Source organism: Chiloscyllium plagiosum, unplaced genomic scaffold, assembly GCF_037043375.1.
Source record: "Chiloscyllium plagiosum isolate Xiang-an unplaced genomic scaffold, Cpla_swu_hap1 HiC_scaffold_18, whole genome shotgun sequence".
NCBI lineage: Eukaryota > Metazoa > Chordata > Chondrichthyes > Orectolobiformes > Hemiscylliidae > Chiloscyllium > Chiloscyllium plagiosum.
This window is the reverse complement of record NW_028270156.1, coordinates 27,075,240-27,096,657: the sequence shown is the minus strand read 5'-3', so window position 1 is coordinate 27,096,657 and position 21,418 is coordinate 27,075,240. Positions and strand designations below refer to the sequence as shown.

The window sequence follows — 21,418 nt, the reverse complement described above, 5'->3', positions numbered from 1 at the left end:
ATACATTCCCAGCAGTGACCATGAGTTCTAGTGGCACTGCCATGATCAGAGAACTGCTAACCAATCAAACAGAGGTTGGACTTCCTACCCAAATGCATTTAAACCAAGACAGATGGGTAATAGGGCAAGCTGCCAGGGTAGGGTTTCAAACTTCTTTTCACTTGGGAGAGAGGGGTAGGAACTTCAAACAGCCCTTAGTTTCTCCACAAGTGGAATTTTCTCATTTTTGTGCAACATAATGATCTAACAAGAGAAAATATCAACCTTTCAATTGAGATGTCTAATCATGATCCCATCTGCCTATTCGCATGGTTTAGGAAGAGGTGAATGGTCCTAGAACACCATGGATAGTGGAGTAGAAGTCCTCCCCAAATTCTGACAAACATTTTATCCTTGAACAATCAACCCAAAAATAAGTTACAGATCTTTCAGCTCATTGGGTTCTCTATGGCATAAAATAGTTGCCATGGCTTTACAATTACAACATAATCACTGATTTTCAAAATAAATTCACAGTTTAAAGTGCTTTGATCCAATATGATAGCTAAGGCCCTACCTTTTTTTTTGTAAATATTTTTACAAGAAAAAGATTTTGAATTTTTTACAAAATTGTAAAACTACTTCAAAACAGTATAACAATCTAATAATATGACAACAATAACAGTAAACAAACTACTACTCTACTCCACCAAGTTTAAAAGAAAAAAGGAAACCCCCTACCCATACTACAATTCAATAAATACATTAAATAAAAAAAAACTAAATTAAATCAAATTGAACCAAGGCAAATTAAACTAAATTACGTTACAATACTCAGCGCAACCACACCAAAGCTCCCCATCACCAGGAGCATCAAGTGGCATACCCGTATTTATTCGGAATTCTTCCTCCCAGAGGCCCCCAGCCTGCCAGACACAGCTATACAAAGGCCCTGAACAATATAGCTAACAAGCTTGCATCTATATAGTTCAAAAATGGCCACCGCATCCTACAAAAGAGTTCCATTTTCTGGTGCATCATACTTGTAAGGAAGTCCGGAGGATGTGCTCCATAACTAACCTATGCCACCCCGAAAGTCCTGACACCCAGCTCACCAGAATGTTCTTCCTCGCACAATATGAAAGAATATTAAACAGTTTCTTCCCAAGCGTGTCCAAAGAGGGGAGAATCAACAAACCTAAGAGGAGAGACACTGACTGTACCTTGACCTCGGTTCCCAAGACCCCTTCCAAGACACTTGCTATAGTGCCCCAATACCTACGAAGCTTGTGGATAACCACAAGCAATGAGTCAGAGTACCAATATCCGTTTTACATTTGGGGCACATTGGAGACGATCCTGTCTTAAATTTTGCAAGCCACTCTGGTGCCAGATAAGCTCTGTGACGTGCCTTCAATTGCATAGCCTGTAACCTATTGCAAATCGAAAACTACCTTGCTTTCTTCAAATATCCTCCCAAGCCTCTGACAAGATCTCCATCCCCAATTCTTGAGTCCAGATCCCACACAGCCGCTCAATGTCCTTTAAGACACTACCTCCTAATAAATGACAGAGGGTGCGACTGAACGAGTACCCATGGACCGAAGTACCCTCCTCTCCACCTCAGACTTATAGGGACTCACCATTAATGTGGTCTTTTTCTATATAAAGACCCTAATATGAAAATAACGAAAGAGGTCCCTCCTGGGTAGTTCATATTTCTGGCTCAACTTCTGGAAAGACACCAGGACATCCCCCTCAAATAAATCTCCCAAACAGGAAACTCCTCTAGACTCCCAGAGCCTAAAGCCAGAATCCATCAATTCCAGCTGTAATCCTGGCATTCCTATTATGGGAGTAAAAGTGGAAGTTTTTTTGTAAATTGCCCTCACTTTGTCACATTATTCTCCATGCTTTAACTATATTAAAGACAATTGGATTTCTGCAAAACTCCATAACAGTCCTCATCTTGTCCATAAACAAAAAATTAATGAGGGGGCATTCTGCGCTGATGTCCAGCCAAATTGACCTCAAGTCCTGGCAAGCCCAATCAGCCACATAGGGTAATAGGGAACTTAATTGATATTTCTTAAACTCTGGAAAATCCACACACCCCATTCCCTGCGGGAGCTACAATTTGGCGAGGTTAATAAGAGGCCGCCTGTAACGCCAGATGAAAGAGGCGAGCCAACTGTTAAGCCTCTGTAGCACTTGCCTGAGCAGCATCAAAGGGAGCATTTGTATGGGATATAATAAACGAGGAAATACATTTATTTTCACCAGAGCTATTCTACCCAATCAGGATATCGGAAGATCCTCCCAGCACTGAAGGTCCTGTCTTATCTTCTCGAGCAACTGCACAACATTAGCTTTATATAATTGATCAAAGGCCAGGGTGATAAAAATGCCCAAATACAAGAAACCTCCCTGTGGCCACCTGAAAGGGAATCGGATTCCACTCCCAAGATTGGGTATTTTAACAAGACCCCCCACAGGCATGGCCTCCGACTTCATAAAATTGATTTCATACCCCGAGAAAGAAGCAAATAGATTAATTACTTGAATTAAACGGGGCACAGATATTATCGGATTAGTTAGAAAAAGAAGAATGTCATCTGCATAAAGGGTGATCTTATGCCCTCCTGATCCTACCTCCAGGGTAATTATATTAGGTTCCCTACCAATAGCTTCTGCCAATGGCTCAATCACTAATGTAAAGAGCAATGGCGAAAGGGGGCACCCTTGTTGGCTGCCTCTACTAATACTAAAATTTTCCGACCTTATATCACTAGTGAGAACCATGCTTTAGGGTCACTATATAATACTGCCACCCACTGGCAAAGACCTCTCCAATACCAAACCGTTTCAGGACATCGAAGAGGTACAGCCACTCCACCCGTCAAACGCTTTCTCTGTATCCAGGGAGACTACCAAGCCCGGAATCAACCCTTGCTAGCTTACCTGAACCATATTTAGTACTCTTCTAATGTTGTTAGAAGACGTGCGACCCCTAATAAAACATATCTGGTCCTCCTTTATGATGGAGGGCAAGACCTTCTCCCCACTCAGGTGCACCAGTTGCCTGAATTGCAGAGATATGTCCTCGAGGCCCCGAGGATCCTATCTACCTCGGGGTCCATAAGGCAGTTAAAGTCTCTTCCTATAATCATATGATGCGCTCCAAGGGCCATCAACCTGGAAAGTGCATCAGCTAAAAATTTGAGGGGATGTGCCGGGGGACAATATGCATTCAAAATCCCATACACCTCTCCATGAATTAAAGCCTTAAGGATCACAAACCGCCCATATTCATCCTTAATTTGGTCTAACAGCTGAATTGGGAGATTCTTCTGGAGAGTAAAGCTACTCCTCTGCTTTCAAAATAAAAGGATGAGAAAAACACCCGGCTGAACCCTCCCTGCCGAAACTTTAAGTGCTCCTTATCTGTTAGGTTTGTTTCTTGCAGCAAGGCTACATTGGCACTTTCTTTTCTAAGACTTGAAAGTATCCTCTTTCTCTTAATTGGTGAATGATTCCCCTTAGTATTCCAGGTGCACCATTTAAACAAACTATTAGCCATAACCGTCTGAGACAGCCCGTGAGCACCTGGGTGGAAGAACCCCGCTCATAATGCGCCAAGTGAAAACAGTAAACAGTTTGTATAAACTTGAGAATACAATTACAAAAACTATCAAATCAAAACTTCTAACAACTACTACAATAAACCAGCATATAAAACAAACGAGGATACTTTCCTCCTTGCCCACAGGGGACACTCACACAACCCACTAACCCCTCCATGGCTCCTTCAACTGAAGCCACGCCCCAAACCCAGGCAAAACAAGGTAAAAAAATTACATGTATCTGATAGCAAGAAAATTAAAAGTGGGCATTCAGCACGTTCCATCCATACTTTGACCCTAGGCAATCCTGGTATTTAAAACAAAAACCGGGCCCCTAAACCTCACCTCCTCCCCCCCCTCCCCCCACCACCCAACCCATAATCCCATACCAAGAGAGAGAAAAAAGAAAGTAAGGATAGAAAAAGGGATAATGGGAGGGCTGAAAGAAGGGAGAAGATAGAGGAAAAGAAAAAGGGGACCCCCACATATTAAAAGAACAAATCAGGTAAACCAGGCAAACCACAGACAAAAAGAATAAAATAAACACTATTGTCCATATTATTTGAGCCAGCCAGTCTACTTTAAGGTGTCCAGGAAGTCCTTTGCCTTTTCTGATGAGTCAAAGTTAAACATAAACCCTCCATGTGTGAAACATAATTTTGCTGGATATCTTAAAGTGTAATGAATATTCAAGTCCCTCAGCCTCTTCTTTACCTCATCAAAGGCCTTCCTCTTGCAGATCACAGCCACAGAAAAGTCTTAGAAGAATATAATTCTTGATTCCTTGTATATCCTTCCCCACTGCTCTGGAAGCTTCTAACACCATTTGCTTAGCTCTATAATACTGGAGTTGCAATAGGACTGGGTGGGGGTGTGGTCCTATCCGGGCCTGAGCATTGAGGACCTGATGGGCCCGCTTGACCCATACCCAGCGCCCTATGATTTCCAGCCTCAAAAACTGCAGGAGCCATTGCTGCAAAAAAGTGACTTGCTGGCCTTCTTCCTCCTGTTACAATAGCCCGATTGAGTGGATGTTCTTCCAACAGCCTCGATTTTCGAGATCGTCAACCTGCTCCACTAAGGCCTGTACCTGTCTTTCCAGGGCCTGCCGAGGATTCTGTTGTGGTTTTGGAAGCCACGGTCCACTGCTCCACCTCCACGACGCACTGCCCAAGACGCTTGATCTCCTGGTCATGCTTCTGCAGCATGGCCGAGATCGGTTCCAGCCTGGTCCGGGTCTCCTCCATTGCTGAATTGATCTTCTCTCAGAGTTTCCCAAACTGCGAGGCCAGGCTTTGCTCCAAAGATAAGTCCCCTGGGACGTTCGCGATGGCTAACGTTGTGGTCATGGGTGGGTCCGTTGTTGCAGGGGAGTGACCTGCTTGTTGCAATCCTCACTGTCCTTTTCCCTTGGTCATCTTCCTTAATCAAAAAACTGACACACAGCAATTCTGTGGATTTAAAACTGTTGATTTGTACCATCTTGGATCTCCCCAGCTAAGGCCCTATTTAAATTCAAGCTTTATACTTTCACCTCATCAGAATTCCACTATGTTGAGACAGTATTGGAAACATGGCCAACACCATTGGTTCAGGCAATGTAGAAGGACATCCAAAAATAATCATTACCCTCTTTGAGTATATTAATAAGGTGCCTAATGCTCATTTCAGGAGGTAATCTCAACATTTGTTTGCTCAGAACAGATAAGGTATCGTCCCTGCTGGGTTCAGTATTACCCAATCTAAATGTACTGTAATCTTGAGATGGACAATTTGAATGGTTGGATGCCTTTCCTCATCTATATTGTGAATTCCTAATTTACTACGTAGCTGTCATCGTAAACTTGTCGCAGTGTATTGTCAACTTCTGACAGTGATAACATTGCAGCACCATTGTTCCACCAAACCGCAAAATTGGGTCCCAACACCTTCGTGCCGCACTGCAGAAGAAAATCTGTACTCCAACCTACTCTACTCGTCTGCTTTAAAATTGGCAAAAAAGTGCTGTATGTGTTTGAGCTACCGGGAGAGACTGAAGAGTTTGAGCTATAGGGAGAGGATGAATAGGCTGGGGCTATTTTCCCTGCATCATCAGAGGCTGAGGAGTGACCTTATAGGCATTTATAAAATCATGAGGAGTGCAGATAGGATAAATAAGCAAGGTCTTTTCCTCAGGGTGGAGGAGTCCAAAACTGGAGGGCATAGGTTTAGTGTGAGAGAGGAAAGATTTAAAAGGGACCTAAGGGGCAATTTTTTTACACAGAGGGTGATACGCGTATGTAATGAGCTGCCAGAGCAAGTTGGTGGAGGCTGATACAACTACAATATTTAAAAGGCATCTGGATGGGTATATGAATAGGAAGGATTTAGAGGGATTTTGGCCAGATGCTGGCAAATTGGACTAGATTTATATAGGATATCTGGTCAGCATGGACAAGTTGGACCGAAGGGTCTGTTTCTGTGTTGTATATCTCTATGACTCTATGAGTGTAAATGATAAGTTAAATTGTTACATAAAAATCTATCAATCTAGATTAGAAAATAAACAAATACAGTCAAAATTATAATTTATTAACAACACTAAAAGTGTCCTTCAAATTATAACATTGTACATATGAATGTACAGCTCCTTACTGAACATGTTTCATCTATATGTTAAAGAAGCTTTAATGCATTCATCATAAATACTTTGTTGAAACAACAATGGAAATTAACACAAATGGGTTAAAACATTCAAGGAATCACCATTGTATCAGCAGAGCTATCCATCATATGAAGATCTTCCACTTTGTATCATGTATAAAGAAATGTTTTTAAAAACTATTCAAATGAGGGTTGCTATTTTGAATAACAGAAGTAAAAGTAATTCCACTAAAAGCCACATGTGGCTACAATGTACAGTAGTAAATGTTAAGTGATATCTACATTTAAAAGACTCAAGGAAGAAAGAAAATCTAATTGTCTAAGTTAAGCACAATCAAGCATCTGTTTAACCTTAAAGTATACCCAGCAACCAAGCTGGAATTGAACACCTCCATATCTTTGAACCCCCCAGAATACTATACACATTTTTAATGTCCTTTTTACTCTTTTGTCTTCATTTTAATGTCCTTGTTTTTAACACATTTCTCAATGTTGAGATTGAAAAATGCCCCTATGACAGAAGTAGTGCTAAATCAAAGGATTGACTTGAGAAATGTAGGCTGAACAGTAAGAAAATTGAGACATAGAGTCATAATAGAGACATACAGCATACAAACAGACCCTTCGGTCCAACTAGTCCATGCCAAACATAATCGCAAACTAAACTAGTTCCACCTGCCTGCATTTGGCCCATATCTGTCAGGATTTCCATTTGTCCCTTTCAACTCTCAGCTTTTCTGCAATGATTCACTTTATCTTGTTGAAATCACCAACTAAATTGTTTTGAATATTGCAAAAGTAAGATTGGCAAACCACTACTCGCACTCACGTTAGTTGTGAAGAAGAACCAATGAAGTACTTGCTAAATTTTTGAGTAAAAGTATGTTCTGTTTCTAAAGGAAGTATATTTAACATCAACATATTTATGTTAGCCTAATTGAAAAATCTCACACAGTTTCTTTGAATTGCTGAATTTTCCTTTGTTTGCTTGAGTGAATATTTCTGAATGCTATTAAACTTTTCCCTGTCCCTCAGTAAATGAACCTGTGTTTTTTTCCTAATTTTATACCAACTCCTGTATTTAGATACCCGACTGAATTTATTGAAGATTTTTCTTTCTCTGCTATGGGTTTCAAAAGCTTTACAAATTATTCAAACTTTTTATTGTGTGGTTTATTACCACTGTGTTTCTTTCCTAATAATGTTAGTAATTATTATAATAATGTTGGCATTTTTGTTTCTTAAAGTCCAAATAAGATACATGGTTAATGTGAGATATTGATACCTTTCCAGATGGGAGCTAAGGTAAGTTCTGTTAGCTTACAGTTTGATTTCCTGTGTCGTTATTAAATATTAGAAATCCTTAATTGATAATACAATAATAACTCTTCACCATGTTAGTGCCAAAAGAAATATAACATCTAGGAACAGTGTTGATAATTAGTAGCTAATGCCTAATAAGATGCAGACATGTAAATTTAAATATTTAGAAAAAAATGAGAAAAGTAGTGGGGTCTGTGAAAACCACTGTTCAAATATTCAATCAAATTACAGTAACAATTTGATATTTTGAAAGCAATTATTACATGGACTATCCTATCAGCAAATGATCTATATAGTTTCAAGTTATCAGCAGCCTCCAGAACGAGATGTGTACAAAAAGTTTTTTCAAAAATTATATGTATTAAAATGATCCTGGCTAACTAAAAACTAGGTAAAAACAATGACTGCAGATGCTGGAAACCAGATTCTGGATTAGTGGTGCTGAAAAGCACAGCAGTTCAGGCAGCATCCGAGGAGCAGTAAAATCGACGTTTCGGGCAAAAGCCCTTCATCAAACTAACTTGTTAACATAATTATGTCATGTTCAATGTGTGTTTTATTTTACTTCTAGTTTAAAAATGATAATTTTCTTTTCAAAATAAGTAAATTACGCTGTTAAAAAATAATTGTTGTTAATTTTCTCAGTACGCAGAACTTCTAGCCACATTCCTGGATGAAAGCTGGCACTCAGTGGGAAAGAAGATGTTTACCAAAAATAACACACAAATTGCTTATCTTTTACCTGTTGTTTCTCCTCAAGTGATGTAGTGATCTCATACCCGTCCTGCCCAGCTCCATTCTTAAAAACCAAGATTCTGACAGAGGTGTTTTCAGTGAGCTTCTTCAGACGCTTCGAGAGAACAGGTTTTGTTTTGCCACGTTTCTTGTCAACAGGAAGCACTACTCCTTTCATTGTCCAACTCACCCTCTTGGTCAATAACATGTGGTCTGTTAAAAAAAGCTAAAGTTAACATTTGGCTCCATCTAATAAAGTGCCCTTGTCTGCCTTATCACTTTAACACATATTGGCCTTACTCCACTTTGCTGCACATACCTTTAAAATCTCTATCACTTCCCACTAAGCATGACATAAGCTGTAGCAAGCTGGCCATGCTGATAGTGGGCATAAATCATTATTCCTGAAGGGAACAGATGTTCAGGGTATGGAAGAGTAATATCACAATTTAGTCATAATTAAAATTCACCTTAGCATGCCTCCCTGACTAATCAGTCGATCATTCAGTAATGGATCCACAATATTACTTTTATTACATTTTTATTTTGCCAAAGAACAGTGGTATTTTGCTTGTATGTAATAATAATGTAAACAAAATTATAATTAATGTTCTCCAATCTCATTTGAAGCCCCCAAGTCTATTTTCATTCAGATAAGTTGAATTGAACTCATTGTAAGTAAACATCAACCAATTCATTAAAAGTAAAGGGGATAGCAATTTATTTTGGCCATGGTCAAACAGGTGGTATTGGATCAGATGCCAATTATACAGTGCACCTGATGGTCAATTTTATGTCAATGCTTGATAAGAATTTCTACCAAACACAATTAAAGGTAGGGCCATAGGTAGTGTTCGAGAACAGGGAGACATAAGGATTCAAATGCATAATTCTTTGAAATTTGAATCACAGGTAGGCAGGGTGTTTAAGAAGAAGTTAAGTACACTTGCCTTCATTGCTCAGACTTTTGAGTAAAGGAGTTGGGATGTCATGTTAAGGTTGTAAGGGACGTTGGTGAGGCCTCTTCTGGGGTATTGTGTGCAGTTGTGATCATTTTCCTATGGGAAGGATATTATTAAACTGGAGAGGCTTCAGTAAAGATTTACCATGATATTGCCAGGAATGGAAGGCTTGAGTAATAAAAATAGGCTGGGACATTTTTCATTGGGGCGTAGGAGATTGAGAGGTGAGCTTACCAAGGTGTAAAATCTTGAGAGGCGTAGATAAAGTGAATAGCAATGATCCTTCTCCTAGGGTGGGAGAGTTCAAAACTAGGGGCATATTTTTAAGTTGAGTGGAGAAAGTTTTATAAAGGACTTGAGAGGCAACATTTTTACACAGAGAGTGGTTTGTGTGTGAAATGAACTGCCAAAGTAAGAAGTGGATGCAGGTACAGTTACAACATTTAAAAGACATTTGGATAGAGATGTGAATAGGAAAGCTTTCTAGGGATATGGGCCAAATGCAGGCAAGTGGGACTAGTTTAATTTGGGAACATGGTCGGCGTGAACTATTTGGACTGAACGGTCTGTTTTCTAGCTGAATGACTCTATAACTTTGTAGTGTCAAAACCACTCAATCAACAATCAGCTTCTTCACTTATGAATACAGTTGTTCACAAACTGTGAAAACACATTTTCCTGTAAAAGCAGCATTGAAGATATGCAACCAAAAACAGAACCCTACTCCAGAGTCCAATTTTTCAGTTTAATTTAATGTGATGTAATAAATAATAACCTTAAATTTTGCAAAGCAAGTTTTACAGCATGATTCTTCACTGGACAATGGCATAGGTCATAAATACATCATTTAACATTCTAATTCCCATGAGAAACAGACTAGCATCGGTTGGGAATGCAAGTCATATTTAAGTTATGCTCCCCACTGGAAGAAGAACCTGGTTAGACAAGAGCAAGATTGTAGGTACACAACACAAACTCCCCACTCAGGATCTCATTGAGTATAGACAAGTTGTAGATAGATCACATAAAGACTGGGGGGTGGAACAGCAATAGACAAAATAGTCAAATAAGATAAAATCTTTGCAGGGAGTAGATCTACATAAAACTTGCCCAATAATCTTCACAGTTAATAACACTGATTTTCATCAATGTACTGTAGTGCTGAGATTATATCATAACTGTGAGATGTGAAATGATTGGTATAATTATCTGCTGCTCCTTGTGTCACTAAATATCATGGGACTAAAAGCTGAGTCAAGGCTGGAATACTAGTCTGGTAACTATTCAATAAAAGATTCATTGCATGTGTCAGGAAAATAACCCATAAAGGAGGGTCAGAAACCTGACTTTATCTTTAAGCCTCCAAATACTAATGAGCTTTTTAATCAATTAAAATGCACACATCACTAGACTTCATGTCTGATCCCACTTGAGTTTGAAGGTTTGAAGGATGAAGACAAATAATACACTTTACTGCAGTGTACAACTGCTAAGCTCCCTACTACTACCACTACCCCTCTGAACTCTCAATGCTCTCAGGGTAAGGAAAGAAAATTGGTAATCAGAAAAGACCATTCAATATAAAGCAAATTCAATTGCATTAATCAGTAGCAAGAATGATTATGTTTAGCCCGAAAGAGAGTGATCACAGCTATTAATGCAGTTTTCTTTCTCAACTCCATCTTGGATTCTCCTTCATTGCTGAAATTTCACCCTGTATATTTTTCCCTTCAAGCTTCTCCAAGATTGTGTTTGATTGGCTGACTGCTAATACAACATGATGATGACAATGAACACTACTGCTTTGCTTCTCTATGGTTCTTTCAACAATGTGAGCAAGGCTAACTGAATAATATTCCTCCCATCTGAAATAAAAGGCAAACTGGAAATAATCTTATCACCGTCTGTGAGGAAGTCAAACTGAGCGAATGGTCACACTTTCATAAATTGTTTAGATATATTTCCCCCAATACCATCTCTATATATAGTTTTTGAAATGTAGCAGGCAAACAAACTCCAGACTCTTCTTCCATACATTCTGCAAGGCATTATGAATGAACAATGGTGAAGTTAAAAATTCTTCACATCTGGTTGGTAAACCCAAGTATCAGTTGTTGGTACACAGCTATTTGCAGATTTCACCTAACCTCAACATTTAACAAGTTTAACTTTGAAGAATAAATACATCTTGGAAAGGCATTTACCAAATGCATTGATCTCCATGTTTAGATATTATCCTTGACTCAATGTGGCATTCTCAGCTCTGGGACTCAAGCAGATAATCAAGCTGACATTCCTGGTGCAGAGAAAGAATTGCTGGAAATACCACCTTCCAGGTGAAACAGTAAACTAAAATCCCTTCTACCCTCTGAGGTAAATATAAATGCACAGTATTATTTGGAAGAAAAGCAAGGGAATTCTGCCAGATCTCTTAGCCAATGTTTATAACTCAACCTACAACACTACAACAGACAAGCTGGGCATTTCATCTCACTACTGTTTGGTGAACCCTGCTGAGCACAAATTGGTACTATGTTTCTCTACACCACAATCGTGAAGAATGAAATAGAGTGCAAATAGGCTGCCAATTCACTATTGGCCATTTTGTGCTGCTGCCAATGGTGACTATAACTCCCACATTAGCAGTTTTTCAGATCGTATCATCAAAATTTGACTGTGCCTTATACCTGGTGTGTAGTTAGATTATTCCCACATTATTTACATTCAGGTTTATGGCATATAGCTTTTAACTACACTATTGTCTAATAACTGTCAAACTAAGTAAATGTAAGTGCTTTGTATGGGTTTAACAGGTTCACATTAAAGCTGGGCATGGCACAATGTTCTTCCACACCCTAGGATTGGCACAAAAATAAAACGCAAATGTGCAAGGCATGAATAGGGATTGGCATTTCTTAAATGAATCATCACCTGAGTCATCTCAAAGTGATAGGATATTGACATGAAAACCAAAAAAATTATCAGAATCATGACTGTGCACTAAAACTAGAAAAATTATGCAGGCATTCAAATTTCCAAAAATGTTAATTTTTCATTGGACATTGCAATTCATTTTTCTTGTATTCAACACATTCATCAGTCAGCATTTGTGCCTGTGCAGTGTACTCTCAATGAAGGAGGTTCTATTAAAGACACTACCTCACTTCAGCTGGTATATTACATCCAATACTGAGTGCCACAATTTAGAAAGGATCTGGAGAGTCTGGAGAGAGTGCAGAAATGAATCACAAGAATGGTTCCAACGATGAAGCACTTCAATTATGAAGATAAATTGGAGGAGTTAGGTCTAGCTTCCCAAGAAAAGAAGACCCCAAGAAGATTTGGTAGAAGTATTCAAAACCACAGAAATCTGAACAGAAAAGGTCGGGAGAAACTGGTCCCATCTATGAAAGGATTGAGAAGGCACACATATAAAATAATTAGCAAAAGTGATAGAACAAAAAATATTTTAATGCATGGCTGGTTAAGGTCTGGAGTTCACTCCCCGAAAAATGGCAGGTACAGGTGTATTGAACCATTCCGCAGGGAATTAACTGTTGTCTGAAAATGAGTGTACAGCATTACAGGGAGAATAGTGGGAGTATGACATGAAGCAAATTGCTGATTCAGTGAGCCAGTGCAGACATGATGGACTGAATGGCCTCCTTCTGCTAAGTAACAATTCTGTGAAAATTACAGATTTTTAAAAAGGACAGTGCCACTTTTTTTGGTTGTGTCGCTGCTAATTAGCAGAATGAACTCCGGTGTTGTTTCCCTATCTTTATTGACATAAGCGATGATCAAGCAAGTTTTATGCAAGTTTTATAATCAGAACAAATGGTGGTCATGACCTGTTAAATCTCTCATAATGTGCAAGACAATTGCATGTAAAGGTAATGTCACTATAGTCCTACTGGACCATAGGGCTGCTCTCTTATTAGGGAGAGATGACTGGTGGTGGTTTAACCTGAGGGTCATTGCAAGGGGAAAAATTGAGAAGGAGAGTTAGAACATAGAACATAGAAAAGTACAGCACTGAACAGGCCCTTCGGCCCACAATGTTGTGCCGAGGATTAATCCTAAACGAGGATTAATTTCTCCTAAACCCGATTTAGTTATTGTAACCTCAGCAGGTTTGGGAATTGAACCTATGCTGCTGGTATCAGTGTGCATTTCATCCATATTGCTATGTAGATAAACGTGACATTTAAATTATGTAGATAAAACAAGATAAATGCTTGGATCTTTTTGGTAATGACTGTTGAAGGAAACATATGAGGCCATGCACCAGGAGAACATTCAGGGTCAAATTTAGGATATCCATCTCTTCTGCCCAAACAACATCAGAGCCTCATTCTGGTATTCTGGTATTGTTTCAAATACTGGGCCCCTGTCAATTTCCCAAACACATTTCTTTTCAGACCAAAAACAGAAGTTGGCTTAACCTTAAAATCTTAAAGGAGTTATTTTACCACTCCGTAATTAGTGCCATCTCTTCCTTCAGACTTTTGTACAATAATTTAATTATATTCAAGTGTTTGGCTTTCACTTGAGTACCTGTACATTTAAGACATTTATGCTTGCAATACTTCACACTGTAAATAAACGTAAAATTGAATAAAGATTGACTTCACTATCATCCTTCATCAACTGGTTTACCAGAAGATAATACCTCTTATTCCCATTCCAGACTGACCTCAGATCCTAAGCTGGTACTGCAGCAGTTTGATTTCAGTCACTTCTTAAAGTTGTCTCTGGGACCATATTCGGAGTTGCAGCTAGCTAAATACTATAAGGTCGACAGACTAACCTTCCAAGGCCCGGCCAGTAGTTCCAGTAGATACATAAAGCTTTGCAATATACAGTATTAATTTCTTTCATTTCTGCAGCGGAGCAGGGGTATCTTTGGCATCCAACTGAGCAGGCATGGTCTTATTTTACAGCCTTTTTCTTTGCTTCCTCCCAAAAGTATATTCATTGATAAAATTTGTTATGTGTTGTATAATGTATACTTAAATTTCAACTGCTAAGTGCAGTGCAAATCAGTTTCTTTCCATGTACTATGGTGGGAGGACTAAAGACAGTAGCCCTTCCAATGAGAGTCTTTGCAGCCACTGACCCAAGTTTTAATGCATCCATATCACTTGTTCCAGTCATTGAAGGCTCCTTGCACTTGGAAACCAGTATGTTTTGGACAGATCAAGGAACATCTTTTACCGAGATGATGGTCTTTCAGTAGTAGCTGGTGTTTGTGTTGGTGTGCATTACATCCTAAAGGACAGCATTGAGTCTGCATAACAGAATTGTTCAGGATGAACCTTGACAAAGCACCACTAGTTTCTTTACAGATTTGCTTTGCAAAACCGTCTCAGTTTAACAGCTCATTCAATGATAATGCAGCATTCCCTCAGTAAAATAATAAAGTCCAGATTACACGCTCGAGACTATAGCAAGGCTTGAACTCATCTCCTTCAATCTTACAGGTGAGAGTGTGACCAATTAAGTCAAACAGATGCTTTACAGACATCTTTAATCCACAGAAAGAAATTTGTTGGGGTCCATTTGGAAGTTCAAATTAAAAAAGTTGCAACCTCTCATTCAATTTGTCTCAAACATAGCACAACTGAGATGCATGACTAGCTGGCTATCCAAATGTTGATCACTCATTTAGTTACTTTACTGAGATTGTGGGTCTCTTTTGCAGCTTTAACCCAGGTATGGAAAACGACAAATCTCAAGGGAGGTGAAGTCTGCTAGACAGAATAAATATTTCCAGCACTTCTTATGGTCAAGAAAACAGAAAGTGAGATAAAAGTATTTCATATGAAATTTAACAAGCTACCTTGTTAACCTCTCCAGTGATCAGACATCCTCTCTGCAAGCTGATACCTTCCACTGTCCACTATCACGATGCCCCAATTCCACTTGAACATTCCTACAATTGTCACCTGCTCCCCCTCGGTCCCTTCCCAAGCTTCTCACCATCTATCTCTTCTATTGATGTCCTTGTTAATTGTAGATACTTTCCAATCAACTTGTTCAGATATGTCATTTCACACCTTTGGTGTAGATGGGACTTGAACAAAGACCTTCTGGCTCAGAGGTAGGGAAACTGCAACTTTACCAAAAGAATTCCACACCTGTTAATTGTAGATATTTTCTAATCATTATTATACATTAATTATATACAACAGGGTGGGTATTGACCAGGGATGCTGGAGTATTTGTAGAGACAAGGGATCTTGTAATACAATGGTAGTGTCCCTCCTCCTAGTCAGAAATTCCACAATCAAGCCCCATCTGCCACAATGACATGCCGTAACAAGTCCAAACAGGTTGATTAGTAAAAATATAAAAGGAAGACACACTGAAAATATGCTGTTGCTGGATTAGGAGGTAAAAGCTTGTGACATTTCACTTCGTAAATAAATGTAAGACTGAGTAAAGATTGGCTGGAATATTGTATGTTAACAAATGGCTTTCCAGAATAGAACAGACCTCCTTCAAACCCCTATCGCTCCAGATTCCCCCAAAGTTCTTCATTAAAAATGGGATTTTAACATTTGGGAATGTAAAACATAGTCAGTAAAGGCTTAAGCATATCTTAGAACCACAGCTTCAAAATATAGTAAGACCTAATGGAAAATATGTCTGAGAATGACCTCATATTTGCAAGGTCTTACAGCCAATCATGACATGATCATTCCTCTTGGATGCAAGTTCGATTTGACCTAACTTTTCTTCTGCATAGCCCAACCCATTACATGGAACAGAATTTCACTGTACAGTTAAATCTGTTTTGGCAGTCATGCTGTATGGAAATTAGCAAACATTCTGGGAAACATTTGTGATATTACTGAGAAGTTCAGGTTCATTAAACTGATGGATTTCTGCACGTTCTGAAATACTGAAAATGACAGGACATACAGGTTCCTGGATGCCTAAAGGTAGATGTGTTAACTTGTTACCTGAAATCGTATCTGGTGTCTACTATTACCAAATTAGACAGCAATTAAGCTGATTTGAATCCATCATTTTTCTGACACATACACCTACAGCAATCACGCATTCTATTATACACAGCTCACACATATTCTGTCAATCAGAATGTGTCACGTCAGATCATCTCAGCATGAATTTACTGTTTGTGAAGTTCATTCTCACTAGTACAGATATATTCTTTAACCATCTTCCATCTTAAAGGATATTACAAATGACAAGGCATTGCAGCGTTAATGGCGTTTGAAAAGGACAAACTACAGATGAAATGTATTTATAATTAATAAACAATATGTAATGTGAATTTATTCTCTCCTCAGCAGCTGCACTTGCTCCTCATTTAAATTCTGTGATCTGAATGTTCTTGTAGAGATACATAAATATAAAATAATCCCAAAACGAATATGTTGAATTAGAAATGTTATAGTGGCACCAAATCCTTCCACAAAAAAAAATATTGATGACTCGGAGATCAATTGACTTGATGACTTAAGTGTGACATTATTAATTACGAATAAATTGAAAGCCAGCATGGCTTGAAAGAAACATCTTATTGGGAGGTATTAGGTTTGATAGAAGAATTAGCTGAGCAACCACTATTGGGGATATCAGCAAGCATATACTGAAATAAATACATTTTCTCTGATCATCACTACAGCACAGGCTCAAATATACTTTGACAAATGTGTTAAAGCTTCCATTTAAACACCAAAGTATGTATGTTATATAAACCACCTTAAACATGTAGTTCCAAATAATATCAACAGTCATTAATGGAGTGTTGCACTTGTATATGAAGAAAAGAATATAAGACAAAGTCTCAAAGAAATGAATAAATTCATAAACAATTCATTTGAATAAAAGGTAAAGAAAAAAAAAGAGACAGCTCAATGAAACATAATTCTAAAACTAAGAATGTAGTTTGCTTTCGTAAAACTAATTCAAGCAATGTTTACAGCAATGAATGAAATCATTGAAATGAATCAAGACTTTGAGTACTTATGTCTTGAAAGTTACATCATTATTCTTTTTCTTCACTTACATTCTTATTAACTGTTAAAAATGATTGTTTACAATAATGGTGTTAAGCAATTAAGTACCTCACTTAATAAGGGAAAAAACTTGCATTTATTTAGCACCTTTCAGGATGTCACAGCCAATTAACTTTATTTGTTGAGTCGTCATGGTTGTTTTGTGGTAACCAATTTGTGCCCAGCACAATCTCACATACAGACATCAAGATGATTGACTAAAAGTCAATTGTTCTGCTGCTGGTGTTTAAGGGAAGAATGCTGGTCATGGCAACAGGAGAGGTCTTTGTAAAGTAGCAAAGGGTCTTTGGCATCCATCTGAATAGTCAGGCAGGAGCCTTGATTTATATTTCAGAGGAACAACAACATAACACTCCCTAATGTTGCACTGACATGCCAACCTAGATTATGGACTTGTTCCAGGAGGAGCAGGGTGTGGTGTGTTTGATTCAAATATAAGAATGCGATGAATTTTACTCAACATTAGCATCTTGTTCTCAAGTGCCCTGTTAAAACTTCCCACAGATGGTACTTACATCAGAATGTTTGTGTTAACTTGATTCATAACGTGCTTGTTTGATAAATTTCTATTTCATTTCACATTTAGCTGTACCTTTTGAATTAAAAAAAACGCTCCTTCCTGGTCATTTATCTGCTCAATGCATTTCATTTGAAATAGTTAGTTTGCAAGTTATTAAGTAATAAATGTCATCACAAACCAACATATAACCAATACATTTAATTTAGTTGCACGCTGTGAGTTGAGTTAAGTGACTTTCGTAGACAGGTAATCATTCTATACAGTCATATCTCTTTTTGCAAACTCAAAGACAAAAGTGGTTTTGATTTGGCATATATATTATCCACGTTTTGAGTATCTGTAATAATTAGAATAGGGTCAGTGTCTAGCCAGAGAAACTGCCTGTTTGAACAAGAGGTTTATAAGAGAAATTCTGCAATCTCATTGTCCCAGCAAAAAATGATGCAAGCTTTGGAAATCATAGCTATCCAGTCGATGACAGCCAGTGCCAGTGCAGTCACGTTATTAAACAGAAGCTGTAAGCCCTTCAATTTCCAAAGTGTTCTCCTTGCGAGTGTTTCTTTCCATTGTAAATGACCGAATAATAGAAGGACCCATGCTAGAAAGAGAGTTTGCTACAATCGGGTGAATGATCAATGATTTCTTTTCTGAACAGACTCATTCTTTTCCTTCACAAAAAAATCTAGACATTCCCTTATTTAGAACATTGCATGATTCTTTGCCATTATATCACAAGATCACAGAGAGGATAAATGAGGGAACTCATTCAGCCCATCTTAATTCATCTATCCAGAAGAAAGAAAATCTTCCATTCTCTCCAACCTCAGTGACACTATCTGTCTCTTAAAAGGCTGTAGTGTTTTTATTTTGACTCCACCCAAGAAGGTCATCCAAATGTTGACTGCATTTTGCATGATTAAATACTTTCTGGCATTTGTCCAGGGTTCCCTTTCACCAGTTTTCAAACTATTTCAAACCATTATGGGTTTTTTTTTTGTGTACCAAGCTGTCTTAAGCATAAACATTTCTTGGTCAAAAGACTGACCTGAAGTTCTGCCAACTTGGTTCTCAAATCAACCACTAGGAGGTGTTCATGGACAACATAGAGGAATTCTTCCTATTCCTCCTTTGGTTACATTAGATATTTTTAAAATCAGGTCGCCTAGAGTTATAATTTTTTTTAGCCCAATTCAAATTGAGATAATGGACTTGGGCAAGGTAGGGAACAGATCCAGTTATTTAGCAGGTCACATTTTATCATTCACACCTTGTGAGTTATTATTCAAATGTGCAGACTTTTGAACTGCTTCTTGTACATTTCACAGTGAAATTTTCACACTGCTTTTTCAATTGGTAATGCTGTCCAACAGGGAATCAAGTTATGTAAAATTAGCTTCAATGGATCAACACACTAAAGATTCCATCAAAGGAAAGTCATTTGATTATGGGCTAAAGAACCATCCAACCCAAACTCTGGGTCTGCTACGTGGATGACACCTTTGTCATCACTAAACGAAACAAGTTAGAGGAAACCTTCAAAGACCAACAATAATACCCTTACTGGTATAAAATTCACTAAAGAGGAGGAAAACAACAACAAACTGCCATTCCTAGAAGTCACCGAAGAGTGAACAGCCAATGGGGAACTTCAAACCAGCGTCTACAGAAAACAACACATACAGACCAAATATTGAACTACAGAAGCAATCATCCCAACACCCACAAACGAAGCTGCATCAGAACATTATTTCAATGAGCCACCACACACTGCAGCACAGTGGAACTATACAGAGCAGAGAAAAATTATCTATTCCGTGTATTCAAAAAGAATGGGTACCCAATAAACACAGTCCACTGATTTCTCAGCAATAAACCCAAACAAGCAGACAAAACACGTCCAGAAACCCTAGCCTACATCAAAGACACCTCAGAAGTGACTGCCAGACTACTCAGATCCCTTGGTATCACGGTAGCCCACAAACCCACCAATGCACTAAAACAGCAGCTAATGAACTTGAAAGACCCTGCACAGACAATGAGCAAAACTAACGTCATTTACAAAATACCATGCAAGAACTGTAACAAACACTAATTGGACAAACGCACAGAAAACTAGCCACCAGGATACATGAACACCAACTAGCCATAAAAAGACATGACCCTCTCTCACTAGTATCCTTACATACGGATGTGGAAGGACACCACTTCGACTGGGACAGCACAAACAAAGACACGCAAGAGAATTCTGAGAAGCATGGCATTCCAATCGGAACTCTATCAACAAATACATCGAGTTGGATTCCATCTCCCACCCCCTGAGAAAAGGAACAGGAAGTGACTTCACCACAGGAAATAACATCACCACAGGAAATGATATCACCAACCCAAAGAAACCCAAACATATAAATAGAAAGCAGGAATTTTCAGCATTGCTTCACGTGAGGTCCACTGAAGATGTTACCTATTAAGGTAACGAAACGCCTGGAAATAAACCTTTCAGCTCAGCGAGCAAACCTACATCCAAAACTTTTAGAATATGTCTAACATGTAAAAGCACATCAGGTTCACTGTTTGGGTGCATAATGTGGGTCATAATATGGATACAGTGGGAAGTAGAATTAAAGAACCGGTAGAAATAAATCAAGTAGATAAATGAAAAAATGAACAAATATCTTAACAGTCATTCTTGCTAATGTTAGGAACTTGCAATATTAGCACTGTGGCTATGGGTTGATGAGTTATATTCCTATAACATCTCATTTGGAAAAATCATTGCACCAGCATTTCTTTTATAGTATTTCAAGAATTACCCAAACCTGAACATTGATATTACAATATGTTGCAGCACTCAGAAACACTTCATAAAGTAATGAAAGTTCAATGTACAGGTACTATAGCGTTGTCCAGCAAAATAAAGCAAGATAAGAACATAAACTATTCTTGTGTCATCTTTGTTGTATCACTTGCATTGAATATGTATACCAGGCAAGTTAGGGGATTATTCCCTTGTTGGAAATAATAGCTCTATAAAACATATGATTTTTGTTTAGTTTGCTTTATTTATTTGAAACTTCATTCTCCCCAGAATATTGACTAAATTGCCACTATCATAGAAGTCACTTATTCATTACACTGCTCCTTTTATCACGTTTGCAACTCTCTTAACACGCCCTACTAAAGTTATGGGAACATTGCACATTATGTTCTGCCTTGGTATACCTTCTATCTCTGTTCTCTGGTGACAAGCCCATCTGCCACCTGCTCTAGTCTGTGTCCCAGCGACAACTGTCGAGCAGCACCAAGATTGATTATCAGTCAAAAGCAATAACAGAGCACCAGATTTCTGTGGGTTAAGCTTGCTGATCCAGCAAGAGTTGGTATGAAATTTCAGCATTGCGTGCCAACATTTTGGTGCTGAAAGAACAGCAGTGCATGTCGCCATGAAATACAGCCAAAAGAAACACAAACAAAGCATAAAGTCTGTCCTCCCAGTTTAGTCTATTAAAAGGGAAAGTGCAGCTGGAACACTTGCAGCAGCTTTCGCAATACAGGGATTATCAAGCCTAGACTTTCTTTTCAACA

The 21,418-nt window shown here is 38.4% G+C and overlaps 1 protein-coding gene and 1 long non-coding RNA gene across 3 annotated transcripts in view; one reads left to right on the top strand and one right to left on the bottom strand.

Annotated features, from left to right (window-relative positions):
- The window catches only part of LOC148146868 (uncharacterized), a 63,253-nt gene extending 42,486 nt beyond the window's left edge, over window positions 1-20,767 (top strand). Inside the window, exon 3 of the long non-coding RNA XR_015760127.1 lies at window positions 19,207-20,767. This is a non-coding gene — a long non-coding RNA (uncharacterized LOC148146868). The remainder of the gene's footprint in view (window positions 1-19,206) is intronic.
- Window positions 1-21,418, bottom strand: part of LOC122557702 (doublecortin domain-containing protein 1-like) — a 554,199-nt gene that overhangs the window by 434,158 nt on the left and 98,623 nt on the right. For both annotated transcript variants that reach the window (XR_015760126.1, XM_087996361.1), the window contains exon 6: window positions 8,311-8,516. Coding sequence is in view for 1 of the 2 variants with exons in the window: in XM_087996361.1 (XP_087852487.1) it covers window positions 8,311-8,516 (206 nt within the window). In the remaining variant the exon portion in view is untranslated. The remainder of the gene's footprint in view (window positions 1-8,310; window positions 8,517-21,418) is intronic.